Here is a 20,071-nt window from a genome sequence, read left to right as displayed (position 1 = left end):
AGCTTATCTCTAGACCTGTGTAGTCCTTGTGCAGACCAGAGTTAATCGTCCATTGAACAGCTTATTAGTTTGTGAAGTTCCAAGAGCGCAGCTTCATCAGTCAGTGCGCTTAATTGTGATATTAGAATTGTCTCTGAAACAGAGGTCAGAGTTAGTAGACTATTCTTATTTATATCTGCAATGGGAGGTGTTTTACCACACCACCACATCAGCCTTGTTTTCCATTGTTGCCTTCTTACTGAAAAACCCTTTTCCTTCCTTATGAAGTGGAATATCTATAATGCATATCTAGCAAACTCTTTAAGCGCATTACTGGCTCTTAAGACCAGCTATGTGCTTAAAGTCAAGCACATGCTTAGCTGTTTTGGTAAACAGAGGAGCTCTCCCGTTACCAAGATTCACATTGAAAAGTATCTCCCAGAGGATATCTAGAGAAGTAAGAACAGGATGGAGTTTTGTACTGTCAGTCAGCTGCAGTTGTGCTTGAAAACAATCTAAGTGAAACCTCCAGCAGAAGCTCCAGAAAATGCCCAGGAGAGAGAATACTACTCCTATGGTTCCTGGGGTGTGTTATACTATAGATTTCAGGAAAAAAAAAAAAGAAAGAACATATAGCTGCGATCTCATCAATAACCTCAGAAATTTGATCTGCCATGTAATTTATCCATCCCATAAAGTGTCAAATTTACGGCTACTCTTGGCATGCAGCAGTAATAACAGCAACAGAAAATGGAGGAATAGTCTTTTTTTTATACTGGTACTATCTGGACTCTCACAGAGAGTTAGTCAGAGTACTACAGCTTATTTCCAATTTTTGTTTCAAATAGATGTCAGAGAGCCTAAACTCCCTGTATAAGACTTAGTATGAAAGCAAATGCAATTCTACATGTTTAGTGGGGAGGACAAGATAGCTTCTACTAAAAGACAAAAAATGTCACCAGAAATCTGGGTATCTGATTTCCGATTCTAAATAGAGAATAAATTAGAATAAATTAGCAAATGGCTGGTTTTCTCTGTAGCTGAACACTCATGTTTTCAGGGAAAAGTCAAACTTGAAGAAAGAACACAGGCTTGTATCCACAAACTTAAGAAGGCAGCTAAATGATGACGTCTAAGTCAAACAAGCAATGAAAAAGTTTATGAACATGTGATGATTTTAAAATGACAGAAATGTGCAAACTGTCACTTTAAAGTTATGAGATGTTCACAATTTCAAATTTTTCTATTTCAATCATGTCAATAATTGATAATAATAGAAAGCTACAAAGAAAACATTTGGCTGCATTTAAACACATAAACCATGTATCTTGTATTTTTAAAATAAGGTCCTTCCCATTTTTATTTTTTGTATATTTGCATTTGATCATTATTAAATCTACTTGCATTCCAACAAAAGTTTATACCTTCTTAACTTGTTACTTTTGCTGGTGAATTCAGAAATTAAATTGAACAGTGAAGTATTTCTCTCATGATGTTAAGGAATATGAATTATTTATATTGCATGCCTTCCATTAACAGAATGACTATCAGCCCGGTGTGATTTCTGCATGTTTAGTGTCACATGGCGTATCCAAAATAAAAAGCAGGATGACTTCAGTCTTATTATTGTGTAGCAGACACTGCTGGTAAAAACGACATTATTTCTTTGCTCCAGGATCAAACAAACAACCCAGAGAATGCCAAATAGTTTTTCAGGCAAACATAAAAATTGAGGATTGTTATGAAAATTTCAGCATTTCTTCAGTCTACTATTTTAAGTATAAACTATATATTGCTAATCATTACAAACTTCTACTATGGTATATGTATACATTATAAGCCAACACCACATTTAAGAAAAACCACATAATCTTCAACATGATGAAATGTTGTGGCGTGGATGCCAGCAACTTCTTTTGATGTGATTTAGTTTGATTAATTCTAATAATCCTACTGACTTTATGAGTGGAGCTGGACAAAAGGAACGATTACTTTAGAAGGCCCACATGAAGATGCCCAGGAAACTTTAGTCAGGGCTTTAAGAGAAATTCAGTCTTTCTTGAACACTGAAATCTTCAAACTGCTATTTAGACAAGTTTTCAATGTGCTTTTCTGAAGTGGAATTTCCAAATTCCTTTTTTTGGAAATAAAATCACAACCTTTCTTTTTCTTTATTATTTGTTAAACAATAGTAGTATACTATGTGTTGTAGCTGCATAGCCAGTCTAGCATAAATCTTTCTTTCTTGCCTGGTCCCTTAATCTGTCTACACATGCTAACTTGCAAACTGAATGAAAAGTATCAGTATCTCTCCCCTTTAATTTCATACATTTTTACGCGCCCCCTTCATTGTTTACCCTGTTCTTTCCTATAGAATGTCTGTTATGTCTCCTTTCACAGACTATTTTCATTTCACTCTGCCCTCCAACCAAATACGCAGAACCAAGGGGCTCATGAAATAATTAATTTGGTCACTTTAAATAAAACTTTTCACTGGTATGATGCTGTCTTATATCCTCATAGAGCTGCCAAAACACAATCCAAAATGTATCTAGATATTATATCCTTGATGAATTTCCGGTTTTCTAAAACCTACTTTTGAAAAAAAAAGAAAATTTGCTTTCCCTCCTCCTACCCACTTTCTTTAAATTTAGAAATAACTAAAAAGTTGTTCTCTTAACTGTTAAAACATTAAATCCTGACCAAAAAACAAATCAACTTTACAGCACCTTCATCAACTACCCTCCCCCTGCAAATGCTATAAACATTACTTTATAATGGAACATACAGAACCTTAAATAAAGACTAAACAATACTTTGAGATGAAAACTTTAAAACCTTACCTAAAGATTATAAAATTCAGCATCATCACAAGAATATCCACATTTGTGTGCTGAAGCTGGCTTCTGAGAAGCTGCAGGATTTTCAGTTTCTGATGTATTTTATCTGAGCTATGGTAACTGATTATGTAAGATAAGTTATTATTTTTCAATACAAACTAAAATTTACTTGCAGAATATTGTTTTACTTGTTACTGAAGAAGGCAGTAACTGAAAAGCAAAACAGAAAAGATAACTAAGGCACTAAGCAGTTTTTGAAACTACTTTAGCTATTTAACATAAATGTAACTAGACTTGAATGGGTATGGATTAGTTATCAGGGTCCATATTCACTAACTTCATGTTGATAGTTGTCACTCATATCTCCTTAGAAATATCTAAGGAGGAGATTCACAGACTTCGCTTTTCCCAAGTTTTCCTTGGGTATTATTTTGTATCATCCCTACATATTTACGTATGCAGGGAAGGAAGGACTAAAAACATTACTCAGCACCTAGCCTTAGAAAGCAGGGCCCTACTAAAAAAAAATGGTATAATCTTTACCTGAGTAAAGAATATATTTAATAACTATTCCACTTCCTCTGCAAAACAATAGTTAATATCATAATACTTGGGACAAGTTTTAATATGCAGGTAGTATATAGCATTTAATAGACACATACGTCCTGTCAAATTTCACAGACCTTTTAAAGATGTTATGAGCAACTATGATTTATAAAATTAAAAGAATCAGACACACCATGTTTCATAATGCATCCATTCCCTGGGAACACTTGGAGCAATAGCTGTCTTCCTCACTGGCAAAAGTTTGCTGGGTCTCCCAGGGGGTTTGTGGAGTCTCCTACATTGGAGATATTCAAGGCCCGCCTGGACAAGTTCCTGTGTGATGTACTCTAGGTTACCCTGCTCTTGCAGGGGGGTTGGACTAGATGATCTTTTGAGGTCCCTCCCAACCCTTGGGATTCTGTGATAAACACCACTTCCTACTATTTTGTAGGAAAACCATAGGTAAGAAGAGCTGTACAGGTTTCTGTTTTCTCTCATATATTTAGAAAAGCATTAACGCTCTTTTTTTACTTAAGGAAAGATGTGTTTTGTGAATTTAGGGAAAAAGCCCACTTCAAATATTAAATTCATTTTGTACTTACAGGCTGACAACCAAGAGGAAAAGCAAGAACCTTCCAATGACTTAAATTTGAGGAAGAATCAAGATCAGGAGGCACTGAATTCCACACTTTCATTTTTACAGAATTAATTTTTAAATTAAAAAAACAAAACAACCAAACTTCGTGTCATACTTACGGATTCCAGCTGATAAAATAACATACAATTTGGAGGCTTTTAATATTTGGGCAGGGGAGGGGGCAATTGTGGTGGTATCTGATATGTACAGTTTGTCAGTCCTCAGAATGTGACTGCATTTAGAAACATATTTTGGGGGAAATACGTACATCTAAGCAACACATGCAAAGAAGGTTCTTAGCAGAAAAGTAATTGTATGAGATGCACAAGATGTTTGAATATTTCCATTCCACTTTGGAAAAAACTGCTTGTGAGACATAAGGGGCAAATAAGTAGATCAAGAACTTCATCCTCAGCTACTATATTTATATGCACATATACACAGCCTTGTGACTCTTCTGTGGGCAGGATGCCATTGGCTTTTCCATAGAGTCAAGCAAGTGATTTATGTGATCAGGTGAAGACATGTACATGATATTTTTTTTCCAGCTTGTTTCCTCTCTATGTCTGTACTTCAATTTGGAGATACTTAAGTTTCTACAAGCTAACCTACAGCTTGTTGGAAATAAAGGTTTCATTTTTTACATTACAATTTAAGCAACTCTCAAAACAGTTATTTCAGTCCCAGTTTTGCCCAGATGACATCTACATGGCTGAACCACAAAGATGCTGCACTGCTTAAACCTGTATCTCATCTCTGTGAGAAGCGTAAGTGCATTGTTGTTGTACATAAATCCAGTGTAGGCCCAATCAATGTTTATATAAAGATTGACAAAATATTGCTCAGTAGGCAGTTGCACGTTACATATGTACCTGTGGTGTTAGCCAAGCCATATGCAGTGCACCTAAGCACAAGTCTTAGTAGCATGAATCATTTGCTAGGTAGGACTTTGAAAATCTGAATCAGAAGAACAGTTCTTCTTGAGTCTAACTAGATGTTCTGTTAGTCATTGTACCAGGCAAATACTGCAAATGGATGACACCATGAAAGTCCTCTTTCTCTGCAAAGAGCTTTGCACTGAAGTGAAAAAGACACCTAAACTCTGAATTCAAGAGACAAAGACAAACATTTAATCATGCTAATGACTGCCAAAATAAAAATAATTTAGTTTCCATTCAGGTTTTCCTTATACCCTGAATGGATGCTGTGGGTCTTCAGGAATTCTATCATTGGGAAGTCCTTGTCCTATGTGCTTGGAAAACAGGGTGGCTCTCAGTTCATAGTCTACTCCTTTAGACTATAATTAAACTCATCATCTGGAAATGGACTGCTTTGTTACACTAATCCAGTCCCAAAAGCAGAACAAATATCGTGGAAGACTTCTCCATTATGCTGCCTTAAAGAGACTGTGTCCTCCCTGAAGATATTTTTGGTACTAAGCATTCATTAGAAAAGGTTTGCTACTATTAGTAACCACTCCTTCCAATGCCAATCTTCCTCAAAAATGTCTCAAAGATGTTAGAAATAAGGTAATGAATTTAATGAACTGCATTTAATAAACTGGGTAATTCTGTAGTTTTAGTCATTTTGTTTTCAGTCCTCACCTCTTTGTGTCTGAGTTCTCTATATAAGCTAGTGGGAAGAACTAGTGATTTGGTGCTGATGAATCACCAAGACAATGTCAATCTAAAGTCTAATATCTCTTTTTGCTAACATCATAATCTGTTAGATCTGTCCAACAGACCAGAACAAAACCACAAGAAATTAGAAATCACTGCCTAATAAATGCTGTGCACAGGTAAATTTTATTAATGATTTATTTGTAAAGAAACCGAATACAGATTATAAATTAGATGTAAATCAAATAGCACTCAAAGATTCATCTCCTCATCCACGGCCAATATCTACTACTGGAGAGAGCAAACAACATGAACACCTTCATTAATCAGGCATCTTGCAGTTCAGTCCATCTTCTGACCCTTTGCAGGAGGCAGACGAGCAGGATCATGTCCCAAACTGAAGATAATCTCTTGTAGCCTCTCAAATTCAAGATACACACCTTGAAGCCAAAGTTTCTCTTTAAACCTGTTTTAAAAGAGATCAATTAATACTTCTTATATTTTTAATTGTGCCAGCTGCAGCATTCCCTTTCATAAGCAACACTGTTGTGCTTGTCATAGACTGCTCTCTGTGGTCTTGAAAAAACACGAGATTAGAGCTGATTTCTCTAGAAATAGAGATTAGAGTGACTTCGGACAGAACATAAAATTTCTTAAAATTCATCTTGCTGACAATAACAAATAACTAGAGGGCACTTTAGAACTAAAGAATAGAAAAGATAAGAAAAATGAGAAATTTGACCTTTCTGTATGATCTACGTGTTTTAATCTTACATAATTCTCTATATGCCCTAAAATTAACATGCCTTTCATGTCTAGATAACATACCTCAGGAACTTAAAGACAAAAGAACATTTCTCTTTTTTATCAGAGCCTAAATTTAGGGGGCAAGATTTAATCTTGTGAAGAAGTCACCACACAGACTATGGACTTCATGTATCCCATTTAATATTCTGAAATTGTGCAGTGGGAAATTTTGACATCTTTAATCAATTAATGAACAATGACTGTTCTTGTGCTATTAGGACTGCTACTTATTCTTCTAAATAAGATGCTTAACTAGTAGAAAATTTAATTTACATATTTTATTACTGAAACTTCATGTAGTTGTATGGGTGCGAACTTCTTGAAAACTTTGTATTTTTGAGCTATTCAATCTTACATTAAGGTCAAAATTTAAAAATAAAATAAAATCACTAAACAGAATACCTTATTGCACAAACTCCACTTCCAATTATATTGCGAGTTCTTTCGTCTAAGAGAATTACATATCTTCTGGTGATGAATTAAGTGTAAAAGGCACACAGAACACATTATGCACTTCATTTACATTATGCAAAGGGTTCGTAGGATTAGGAAGACTGCTTGATGTGTGTATTGTAAATTAAGGTCCTTACAACTATTGGAGTATTACAAGATGTAGCACAGAGTAGGCTGCAAGTTACCTTACTGGGAGATGTTTAGCCACTGGCCTTTGATTTTGCACAGAATGTGTGTCATGGGTTTGTAGAACCTCAGCTGTGGTGGCATTAATTTCTTCTGAAAAGTATTCATCTTCCCATTCTGATTTAGCCTGAGTTACAGTGGAGATTTCTGGGGGTTTATTTTTCTCTAAAACAAAGCATGTACATTAGTGGAAACAAGGTGCTCATTTAATATGGCAATAACATGCATAAAAGTATTCATCTGGCAGGATGAATCACCTATCACTGTTATGAAAGCAGAGCAGTGTGCCTTTCCAATTTCATTCCTGGCAACACAGATATATTTCCCAGTATCAGCAAGGACTACATTTCGTTTCAAAAGATAATAAGTATCTCCTAATTTCTCAATCTGTAAAACAATAGAATGCACATAGGAGATTATTAGTAGCATAAACCAAAGTATATAATCTTTCTCCCAAGAAATATTTCAAGAACATTAGAACATACACTGATGTCTCCGGATACCACTTGGATATCATCCTTTGTCCAGTAGACATGTGGTTTGGGCTTTCCATGTATAGTGCAATACAGGATTAAATCTTCTCCTTCTTGCAGAGTTGTATGTCTAAATTTTTGTATGAAGTTTGGCTGTTTCCCTTGCACTGGAAAAAAAAATGACAGAACCAAACCCAAACTAACCACTGGATTTAAAAAAAAAAAAGTTGGACCAACTGAAGAAAAAAATCCATTCTCTTGATTATAAAGTTCAACACACTGCAAGACAAAGAGAGCCTGGAATTCATAACTTGTTTGCAAGACAGTTAGTAGGCAGGCATCATTTATCTATACAATGCTTATTGAAACACATGGATATTAAGCACCTGAGAATTTCATGCATTGGAATAGTGATATTAGTTCCATGGTAATGCTAAAGAATCATGTTCTTTGTGTAAGTAGTAGGCAAGTCTATGTGGATTATTGTGTTTCAGTGAAGGTGGAAAAGTAAATATTCCACGCAAATTTAAGAGAGGAAATTTTTGCATTTAGTGCATTCTCACACATCAGTCTCTCTCTCCACCTTTTTTCCCTATTCTTCTAGTCAAAAAAAGAAAAAAGTTATGGGGAGGAAAGGAAAGATTGATCTACATTTGCAACAGTGATGAAGGCCAGAATGTGGCCTCATACCACTTTGATCAAGTTTACTATTTTGGCCATCATTAATACCAACACCATGTACTACGAGATCATCTGGTATAAACCAGATTCAGATTAAGGGCAAGTAATTGCATTTTTATTGCAATAACCAGAGCAGATGAGATTGAGTTTGTGCTGGTTTCATGCCGACTGTGGGAGGACAGATGACACCTGAGCCAGTAAAAGGCTTGGCTAATACAAATTAATTCATCAAAACTGTTTGAAAAAAATTCAGTCATGAGCATCAGTTCATACTGAATCAAAGCATTGCTTCATGTAACATGTAACCTAATGAGCTGTAAAGCTGGACTTACTGGATCACTGTACTACTACCTGAGGTTCCACCCCCAGGGCCACAGTAAAAAAAGAAGACAATCTCAGAACTCAGGCTAAGTATTCTTGACAAAGGGAAGCCAGAGCAGCAGATGTTAACACACAGAAGCACATACAAAGACATATACTACAACAAAAAAATTATATCTTACATTCCTATCATATGAAGATTATCTTCTTGTTCCTCTTTACTATAAATTGCACCATGTGTCCATATTTAACAATGTAATCACTGTCCTTGTTAGAAACAAAAAGTTACTGAAATGTGCAATAAATAACAGAGCTTAAAACTGTTCTCAACCATGTCAGCAGTACTCCAGTTTTAGGATGAAGGTTTTTTCTTTATGTTATTGTGAAACAAAAATCAGTGTATCTGACTAAGGTGCCCAGCAACTTTTAAACCCGAGTTTATTGAGCCCATGGCTTTTTTTGACAAATGTGGGACTGTCAGCATGGTGCGGCAGACATCTTTACCCACCGTATTATTAAATCCACTGCTTAGGAGCTCTTAATTACAAGTAAGCTTTCAAGCTTAGCTACTTTACATTCTTCCCCTATACTGTAGGACTGAGGCCACAAAAGTATATGGCCAAGAGTATATGGAGTTTCTCATAATCTTCCTTACCTAGGGTTTTCTTAGCAAGTCCCAGCAGCTCAAACTCATTTCTTAGCTATTTAAACTTAGCATGCACAAGCTGCTACACCATTGCATTGCATGCATCTGAATCTCAGAAACTTGGGATCTGGAGCTTCACTTCAAGCAAAAGAACCAAGCTTATACCCTTGCCTCCTCTTTGCAGGCAGCTGGCAGTAAGTCACTGTGTATGATTAGCTGGTATTTCAGCGGAAAACATTAAGTGGGCATCAGTCACTTCTTGTGATATTTTTGGCTGGATTTCATTATTAATTTTATTACCTTATGAAGTCAGGCTCCATCTCATACCAGAATGGTTTTTACCATTAGAAAAAGAAAACAAAAACATATAATCTGAGTAGAATTTTGGCAATGATCAGACCCCCTCTTGATTTTATATTAGTGAGTCAGCAGACTATAAAACCTAAATGACCAGTTTCTAGAGGGCAAAGTGAAAAGTATGTGTAAAGAAAAAATGGAGAGATTGTTACTACAACTCATAAAAGGTGCAGATTAGAGCTCCATAGGGAAACAAAGTCTGCTAAAAATGAAGAGTTCATCTTCTGATAGCAACCTTCAAAACATAATGCATAGCTATATTTCATCAATGGTTTTCCCATGATATCATAATGATATGTCAAAGTAAGCTAAGATTTGTTAGTGTCCTGGGTCAGCAGTCTGGAGCAATGTAAAAACTGCAGGTGGAAAAATCCCCTGCATCTAGTTTTATCACAGCTTTCACTCCTGTCCCAAGAGTCTCCACACACAGGTCAAGCCAAACTCTTTTTCATCAGCCATTTTTCATTTTTTGCTTCACAGTTAATCTATTTACTCTGGGCATGTAACTTCCAATCTCTGATGTTTTGACATGTGGTATTAGCAAGCTTTCCCCTATCTTTGATATCATGATTCTCACTACGCTGCTCAGAGACTTTGGAGTCACTCAGTATTATGCTAAATTAAAACTTTATTGTTTAGAGATTTTGTCTCAGTCAAGCTCCTAATGCAATCAGAAAGAGTTTTATTAAGGAACGCCAAGTGGGTCTCATGACCCAAGTGATCCCTAATCCAGAGCTCCACTCTCATTGAATACCATTCCGTAGGATCATTAAAGGAAGTCTGAGCAGTAGTTTTTAAAGGTACACCTCTTCTGAGCCACAAAAGATATACACAGATAGAAATTTCTAGCTTAAATCTCTAGCAAAATCTCCAGAGAAAGGTCCAGAAACAGGCATACCTTACAAGTGATTTGAGAGTAAGTCACCTTCTCCACTGCAGCTCCAGCCACATCTGATCCAGATCCAAATCCAATCAGGGGAATGCCTCATCCTCCCTTTGCCTACTGACTGACACCTAGACTCTCAGAAAGGCTTCTGCTTTTGAAAAATGAAAATATTGAATCCCTTCCCCCCTAGACTTATGCACACTCTAAATACACCTACACACAACCCCACATCTTGTCAGGCAATCTCAGCCACCATTTACCTTCTTAATAGGTCTCTGCAAATGGGGAAGGAGGAAACGAGGTTAGTAATAAGCTTTAAGTATATAGTTTTGTTGTAAGGCTAGACAGAATGAGATTTACATCTGCTTTTTAGGAGAGCAATTGGAATATGTAAACATTTTGGCATCTTGAAGTAACTATAGGCTCAAAACTGTGACTGTGAGGGAAGCCCAGCATTATAAAACAAGTTGTAGAAATAGAACAATACCAACCAGCAACACCACAGCACAATTAAAAGAAGGAGGAAGTGCTGCATGTATAACAAGAACTATAAAAGAAAAGGTAGAGAGAGGGGAAGGGGGAGCATTACACTTAAATTCAGTCTGAAACAGAGTGAGTGTGGTTTTCTTTTAGAGAAACATTAGTGTACCATGAGACATCACTGTCAGTCACTTTTTTTTTTTTTTAACATTATCTGAACAGAAATTAGCAGGAATTTTCCAGCAACAGCAACGTTTTTTGGACATGCATCAGAGTCCTTAAACAAACAGTATTTAAACCCAGACTGCCAACACAGCAGTAATCAACACTGATTACACCTTTGTTTACAAAGGAAACATCAAAAACAAGAGACTTTCAGGATCCTGCTGTGTATCTGATACCTCTAATCTCTCTCTCTTTTTTAAGTCTTCTTTCTTCCAGCAATTAAAAATGTGGTTAGTATCCACATGCCCATTAAAACTGTGCATTTAAAACTATTCCTGGTTTAAAGTAGATGCAATACTATGCTCATAAAATCGAGTTTTGTTAACCTAAAATTCACAGAAATGTTCAAATTTTGATGATTTACTAAGATCTGCAGATACCTTAAGGCAATTTCTGGCCTTATACCTTTTTGCATTTAATAATAGTAATATCTGACTATGCAAAAAATGCAAACATTCTCAGAAATGATAAGTGTTTGCTTTGACCTTTTATTATTTCACAGTGTTTGCTCTACAGCAATAGCATGAATGCCATACTTGTGTGTACTCCTGAAAATAATTGTACTTAGGTTTTAAAGTTGGATTCATTTGCATCTCAGTTTCTTCTTAGAAATCAAACTTGAAAGATCTTGGTTAACATTTTTTATATAAACTTAATTCCAGAATTTAATCCAGTAGTAGAAAGCTTGTTTTTCAGAGATAACACGTTTAAGTAAAAATGGAAGTGGATGCTTTGACACAGGAGCAGATCATAAGCAGACAGCTGGCTTACCTGGGTGGCAGGTAGTCTATTAGAATCTTACATATAAGCTTTAGACCCACATAATTTTAATCACAGTGTACAAAGAACTCTACATAAATCCACCCTTCCCAGGTGGAATTGTTCTGTTTTGTCTTAGCATAGTTGGAGACAAGATCACCCTTGATATCTTTTTTCTGTGAGGCTCTGTTTAAACACGAACTACCTGATTTGTCAGTTACAACAGGCATTTACAGTTCTAGCTGGAAAAATAGTGGTAAACTCATCAATTTTGGCATTTCACTAACATGCTGCTTTTGTACTTTCATGGGTAGAGAGCAGATTTGCTTCAGTGATTTTCTAGATATAAATAGCTTAAAAATATTCTTATCCAGCCACATCATAGCAGTGAACAGTTACAGGGGCATTGTGTCAATATATTTTACTCATCGGGAAAGCCTTCCTGGAGCATATAATCCCAAATCAAGTCTCAAATAGCTATGCTTTGAAAAACATGTGGAAAAGCTACTTTTATGTCTTGCTCAGTACATGAACTACCAATAACACTTTCAAAATAGGATGAAAAAAGAGAAAAATAGATAAGGAAAATGCAAACTTTAGCAACAAGCATCATTTAATGAACTATTTAAACCATAATTCAGAAGAAAAAATATCAGCATGGTATTGATTTTAAATGTGTTTTGCCAAGGGAGCAAATCAGAAGTATACTGGATGAGACACCTGCAGCATGATATGTACTCAAAAATTTACTAAAGGCAAAATATGCTTGTTCAAAGGCATACACAACACAGATCTGTAAATGTTGGAATAATATTTACTCCCTTTCCAAGGCTTCTCTTTAACTCATCCCCTCCTTGGGAAAGATGACGGTTCTCCTTGTTATCTTTGGAAATGGGTGCATAAGCCAAATGCCAATAAAAGACTAGATCACTGGCTAACTTCTAAATAATATTAAAAGACAGAGTAAATCCCACTTGGATTCAAAGCTGTGTCAGTTACTCTCACACAATTTTGTTAACTAGCCTTGTATTCTGGCTGTCAAATCTCAAGTAAAGCAAGTAACTGGGGTCTCTCCTACTTGCTCTAAAGCCTTTTAAATACAGTTAACAAACATAATTAATGCAAATGTGTATGAGGGAGAAGGTCTGCATCCCCGATCCCTTGTATTTCCCTAGATACCTGCATGTACATTAGGAAGTGTTACAAGGAAGGGGAAAGAATCTGTTCCCGTAATCTGTGTCTTCTTGTCCAGTAGTTCTGTGTCTGTTGTCTTTTAAACTCATATAGCTGATCGTCATAGTGAACAGTCTTTTTTGTATGTGCCAGCAAGCAATCAGATCCAGCTACAAGTCTAGACCCAAGCTACCCCAATTCCTGCTCTATGAGATGATGAAAAGTTCACATCTTTTTCTCCTGCTTTAATAGAACTACAAATGAATTTGGTACAAATTTTTCCAAGCAGGGCTGAAAACCTAGATCTAGCCTTGCTTTCTGAAGGACAAAGACTCACCTTGCAGTGTTGTTTTGCTCAGTAAATGGCTCTCCTCCAACTAAAAAATTCAAATGCATATGTCTGAACTCTCACACTGGCCACAAAAGAAAGAGACACAACAATGATTCTAGCACTGAACTTTCCATAGTTTTCAAAATGAAGGATCCACAGGTTAGAACAAAGACGTAGTTCTGAGCCCAGCATTAGTAGAGCTACAATGACTCTGTCACAAGCCTTATGCTTAAATTAAAGGGCTGATTCTGGCAGACACAAGTCAGAAGATTAAAGAGAACATCTGATTCCACTCCTGCTTTTTCCATGTGTATATACTTAGCCTCAATACTTAAGGCAAAAATGCCTGAAAAAGTGACCCAAGTATTACATAAAGTTACTTAGAACATGTCAAAAAAATCCATCATTAATTTTTGAACTATGGCAACTCCCAGTAAAAAAACAGAGGATTGAAGGGCAGCTATCACCTAGAAGATTCATTTTCAAATAGAAAATGAATGTTATGAGCAGGATAAAGTTATCAAGCACTGGCAGCTCTGCAGCAGGCAAAACCTTACAGCATGTAGTAGAGGCATTTGGATTTGTTCTTACCACAGTATTGCTTAATGTACTACTTATGCCATTTCTTTGCTGTATGTTTATAATAGCAATTCATAAAGACAAAAGGGCACAAAACCACTAAACTGAATATTACTTTTGTGAAAATTGAAACATTCAAAATTGTATTAATTATTAAAATAAGCTTTATTGTGAAATGGAAAGTACACTTTAGGAAAATAGGTGATATTATACCTGAGAAAAATCTTATGAATCAACATTTTTGGGACATGACTACACTTGGAAGGTTGTTCATTAAGGGTAATATCAACTTTAGTTGGAAGTTAGTTTGCTCCCCCATCTGCTCCCCACGTCCTCCCTCCTGCTCCCTCTCGTATTGCTGTCAGGTTATATTCCCTTGAGAACTTCTCCTGTTTCAAAGTAACAGGAATTTTAATAAAGATACAGTCACTGGGCCAAATATCTAAATGTCAGTCTCCAATCTCACTGACCCTTGGCAATTTATAATATACATATTCTGCTCATAACATGCCACACAGTAAAAGGCTTACTTTATCTTGGTAAATTCTACAAGACAAAGTAAACATTTCTTCTCTATAAATTTCCCATGCCAGCACAGTTGTAATATGAAAGCTGCAAACCAAAGATGCAGGAAAAATTATGTAGCTGTTTATCAACTGTTTTTACTGTACTGAGCTAAAGAATGAAGTTACATTTGAGGATTTATATAAGAAATCTTCCAGTGGCACAGTTACAGCATTATGAAATATCTTAACAAATTACTACTTATATAAAAAATAACACTTGTGGTTGTCCTTATCAAGAATGAAATGCAATATGCAGGTCAACAAAGTTCACCTGGTTTGGATTTACTGCTATGAAGTCATAGAATTCCATTTGGTTGAAATAAAATAAAAAAATAATTATCTGTGTGAATACACTTTTGAGTATTTCTCCAATTTGTTTATTCTGCTTGAAATCAATGTGTTAAAAACTTTAAGCATGCAAAAATGGTCACTTTATAAACTATTATATTTCTTGTCTCATAAAATAGTGGATCATTAGAAATATTTATATATTTAATTTTATAAGAAGGCAGAGAAAGCATTGCAAGCACCTACTTGAGCAGATTGGTATGCTAGAATATGTCATTTTGTAAGCATTAGGGAGTTTTGATCTACTGTCTGCTAGTTGCCTGATGATTCACTTACACAAATCCTGATGATCCTGGGACAAATCTGTGCAGAAAACCACAACTCCATTGGAACTACCAAAACTTTCCTTTATGGAGTAAATGCTGGGCTGAGACAGATTTAAATCTGATCTACACCAGTGCATCAGTGAATGGTAAGATTTTAGTACTAAGAAGTATTATCCTACAAATACTATTTTTTAGAAAACAACATATGAGAAAAATGTAGCTGGAAATAAATCATACATTTGATGGTTAAAAAAGATTTCAACACCTTCCACACCACCTTGAAAAAAAGGCATACCATAAAATATGAACTGATTTGAGCACTTTATCTTGGCGTATCTTGACATTTAATAGCTATAACCATTAAAACTGTTTTCAACACTTTGCAATGTCTACATTTTTAGAAAGTAAAGTTCTGCCTCAGATTCTAGAATAAATTTTTATCTCAACATCACTAGGAGAAAGGAAAATGAGCACATAATACTGGTATTAAAGAAACAATATATTGAGTGTGACACAGAAGTGGTTTGATACAGATTGTGAAAGATGCAGTGTAAGAAAATAAATTTAACACTGACTTAGCATGTGAGAACTAAATCCAGTGCAGTCAATACTGTACTTATTTTGTGAATAGCCAGTACATTAGTGTTATGCTAATATAGATGACACACAGCATTATCCAGTTTATTCTTATAATAGGTGGCCTGTTACCTTTCACGTGGAGAATGGCACTTGAAGAGATAGTGCCGTTCAAATTTTTAGCCCGAACAACATAAAGGCCAGCATCTTTATCACACACCTTCTGAATGAACAAAGTATGTTTTGTCTCCTTTTGCAAAAGCTTTAAGTGTTCATCTGCAGTCAGTTTCTGGCCCTTCTTGTACCTGAAGCAGAGAGTCAGTTTTCAAGTCAGATTTTTATTGCTGTATTCCAAGTAGAATTCAAATTCAGAAAACCTCTTTACCTCTACACTGACAGCAAAGGACAGAGCTCACTGTTGTGCTCTAATTCCCCAGTTTTGAACTCATATGTAAATGTGGATAAATATTTAAATAATTCAAATTGCTGGGTTATAAATTCTTATTACTAGAAAATGTGGTTATAAATGGACAAGTCATAATTATCTCTCTGCAGTATTGGAGAAAATAGGATGAAGTCTTGGGCCCACAGTTTGGTGCTGAAATATTTTTGCTAGTAACGTTTTGATTCATCCACATTCAGCTCATGAATAGGCTCTTAAGATGCATAAGCATGTACAACCTTTCTGAACATGTGTCTTCAGCATAAAGAACAGCCAACGACCTGTTCCTCCACCCCAGGCTACTTAACATTTACTTTGTTCACATCATCAAACAGAATAGAGCAACTCATTAGAAATTATTCCATAGAATCAGTGTCATAGTCTAACACTTGAAGATCTGTCACCATGTATTGGCATTTATTCCTGATTTATACAGTGGATGTAAGAGAAAATTCTAGCTCTTCTTGCCTCATGATGTTTCAGCACAAACTACGTTTCACCTAACACAAACACAGAAGTACTTTTCTACATGTATGTTAAATAAAACATCTACAACAGGACAAAATACATGGTATTGGTGAATTTGTAATTAAAAAACCCCACTTTTTTCTGTTTTCATAAATTTCTAATTTGCAAAATGCTTTTGTTGAATATCATTTTTAAAAGACCGTATATCAACACTGTATATATTTTTAACTAAATTAATTATTTCTTCTGATTAAAATTGAAGGAAGCTGCCCCTCTTTCTGTCCCTGTTCCTTTGGCAGGGAATTTCTGAAAAGTAATCTTAAAATATGTTTATATTGCATCATCTGTATTTCTCACAAATGCAGTATAAAGTATCCTAGTTAGACATACAGCAATTCAGAGAGAGATAGGGTGTGCACACAAATATATAATATAAAACTGGTTCTCAGTGTAGACATTTAGGTTTGGTCAGGTTTTTTAACCTGTAATCTTTCTCCAGTTTTTAGCAACTTAGTCTTACATATGTGTAAATGTGTGTCTGTTTGTATATGTAGTGGCTATATACAGCATACATGCATGTGTACGTGTCCATCCATATATCATACCAAACGTCATATATCATGAGTAAAATGCAGGTGAATTTACTTATGGTAAATCTGGAGTGTGTATTTATCTTAAGAAATTATTGAAAAAGAGGAATGTCATATTCCAGAATATAAAAACTGTATGATGTATTTGCTTGAAAAGAACATTGGGAATGCTTGCAGTAGGTTGATGCTGTCATTATTCATAAAATGAAGTACAGAGAGGTTATTTCAAGTAGGTTAATTGTCAAAGGCAATTTTGAAGGTGGGAATCATGCAAAAGTGTGGAGTAGAAAGTACACAAGCCGTTTCTTCTAGTCTATATAATAATTAATTTCAGTATAAGTGGTTCATGGTGTCTTGGTAATAGGTATGTTTACTACTACTTATTATAAGCTACCCACCATGTCAGTGTAGGCTCTGGGAATCCCGTTACTTCTACTTCCAAAGTTACTGGAGAACCTTCAGTGACAGTTTTGTTAGACAGAAGCCGGGAGAAGCTAGGTGCCTGTCCAGTTAGGCTGGCCATGCTGTTCTTTTCTGATGAACTTTTAATCTCTTCTCGGGTGGCCATCTGCCTCTGGCAGCTTCTGGTGGTGTCTGGTTGAAACATGGAACCTGAGAATATATCAGGCAAAGCATGCACCCTGTCCTGGGTTTTAGTACAGTTATTCAAGTCATGCAATTGTTCTTGTGTTTCTGCCATGCTTTTATGAAGCTCAAGGTGTTGCAAATGTGTTTTGCACACTTCATTCGTCATGCTGTATACTGGTTTGGCATTTATAGCGCAGGAAGCAGTGCTGGCTTCAGATATTCCTTATAAGCTACAAGTCAAAGGAGATACTGCTCTGTCTTTTAGGCCAGAATCTGTTGAAGAGGTACAAAACTTCTCAAAGTGATCTCACGGGCTTTCTATTTTATTATCTGTAGCATCAGCATAAGCAGAATTTGTTAAGATATCAGAGGCTTCCATCACTTTTTTAATACTAGCATTTTTCTGCATTTGCAAGCTATAGGAATTGACATGCAAATTATGAGAACTACAACAGCACTGCTCTTCTAGCTCTGTTTCAGAATGTAAGAGGTTGGATTCTGGTGTCTCAGAAAGCGGTGGCAAAGAGATATCATCAGGTGATATACACTCATATTCATCTCCGGAGGGTATTTCTTCTGCCAGGAATGCAGTCTGTAAACTATCCTCTTTGGCTGAAGATGACAGCACTGTATCCTGTGAAACAAGATCCTCGCCAGCTGGACAGATAATTAGAATATCAGCCAATTTATTCCTGTCCTTAAATTAGGATGGGAAAGTAGAGAAAGGCAAGAAGGGAAAAAAAAAAAAAAAAAACAACAGAGAATGAGTTATCATTCTATGAATTCCCTTTTCGTGCAGCAGCTAGCAAATTATTTGAAATATTTCTTCTAATTAAGCTTAAAGCATTCTGAGAAGCAGAAGGAAATATGTGGAAAATCATAATTCATCAGAAAATTTTGCTAACTGGAATTCAAACTGTTCAGATATATTTTAGCAGATACTATAAATATATATATGCATTGATTACAACAGTATCAATAAAAGAGAAAGTCCCTCTTTCTACAAAGGACAACCTGTGGCTTACCTGTAGGTGCTGTTTATAAGAGCATTTGCAAGGGGAAGGTGGAGAAGAGGTGGCCTAATTCTCATCTAAATGAGAAACCATTACGTAGTAATAAGAATATATTAACAGCCAAGATACTGGACTTTGTTTGAGAGTCATCAGTCATGTTCAAGACTTACAGAATTATACCAATATCTTTCAAGTATTTTACATTTTCCTCATTTTCTGCCAGTTGTTTCAAGATATTGTCCAAAGATTAACAGGAAACAATGCTAAAATTAGTTTATATTATCTTGGATCCAAAATAGAAAAAAATTCCTCTCACCATGTTTCAAAAAGAACTGGATGTGTGCATGAGTACATTAATTTTTTAACTGTAAAGCATCGAAGACATTATCTGATATATTAATTACTTCTCTGCCTCTTAATTTTTATATAAGTATGTACTCATATATTTAAGTCAATTTTATTTGTGCCAGGGCTTTCAGCAAAGGTGTTCATAATGTTTTCTTATGCTATTCTCTCATTATTAAATTCGATACAAAAATATGTAATCTGCTAAACAATGTTTCTATCACCTATGAACTGTTTACTCAAATCAGTTGGGTGATACACTGGATATCACTGCTTTCCAAACCAGGTCTCCTTGGCAGTATCCATGATGACAGTGCAGTGGCACATGTGTTTCACCTTTCTTTTTGGTTTATTGCTTTAAATATACTCTAATAATCATGCACAAAATTAACAAAATTAAAAAAAAAAAAGTAGTGCCCTGGTCCTATAGATACGGTTTAATACAGATATTTTTCCAAGTTAATACATTTGTTATTTCAAAGCCATGTGATTCATGCCAGATCCATGAATGAATGGCTGGAAGAGATTTGAGATTTTATTGTGCCTATTTTACCAAGGAATTCAATTTATTTGTAAGATGAAGTTTTAGTATTAAAAGTGTTTTCAACAAGCATCCCTTGATGAATTCTGACCTCCAAAGTATCTTTCAATATGAATATATCATGGACATTAACATGAAAAATTATAATTGACTTTCAAATTTGGTGAAATATGTCATTTTTCCCCTTTCCAACTACTCAGAAAACAATAAAGACTGAGTTACTTCTTCCTTCTGCACATATTCAATTTCTTAATTGGTGCTCCAATTTAAACTATTCCTAAGAAATTGTTATTTTTAGCTATTAATTCCAATACACACACATACAATATATTTTTCTAGGGTTTGCAAAT

At 35.4% G+C, this 20,071-nt stretch overlaps 1 protein-coding gene across 4 annotated transcripts in view; it reads right to left on the bottom strand.

The window, feature by feature from the left end:
• Positions 1-5,803: 5,803 nt before the first annotated feature.
• The window catches only part of CCDC141 (coiled-coil domain containing 141), a 92,895-nt gene continuing 78,627 nt past the window's right edge, over positions 5,804-20,071 (bottom strand). Inside the window, exons 26-32 of one of the 4 annotated variants that reach the window (XM_062640633.1) lie at positions 18,369-18,519; positions 17,633-17,828; positions 15,867-16,039; positions 7,553-7,707; positions 7,325-7,454; positions 7,067-7,232; positions 5,804-6,087 (exon numbers count right to left, since the gene is read on the bottom strand). In XM_062640633.1, the coding sequence (XP_062496617.1) occupies positions 5,964-6,087; positions 7,067-7,232; positions 7,325-7,454; positions 7,553-7,707; positions 15,867-16,039; positions 17,633-17,828; positions 18,369-18,519 (1,095 nt within the window). In that variant the 3' untranslated portion in view covers positions 5,804-5,963. Of the gene's footprint in view, positions 6,088-7,066; positions 7,233-7,324; positions 7,455-7,552; positions 7,708-15,866; positions 16,040-17,632; positions 17,829-18,368; positions 18,520-20,071 lie in introns of those variants that run through there. The other 3 variants (XM_062640634.1, XM_062640636.1, XM_062640637.1) reach the window with 3 other exon arrangements.

The sequence above is a fragment of the Pezoporus occidentalis genome, unplaced genomic scaffold, assembly GCF_034315485.1.
Source record: "Pezoporus occidentalis ecotype Australia unplaced genomic scaffold, CSIRO_AGI_Poc_V1 ctg66, whole genome shotgun sequence".
In the NCBI taxonomy this organism is placed as follows: Eukaryota; Metazoa; Chordata; class Aves; order Psittaciformes; family Psittacidae; genus Pezoporus; species Pezoporus occidentalis.
This window is presented reverse-complemented; position numbering and strand designations above follow the sequence as displayed.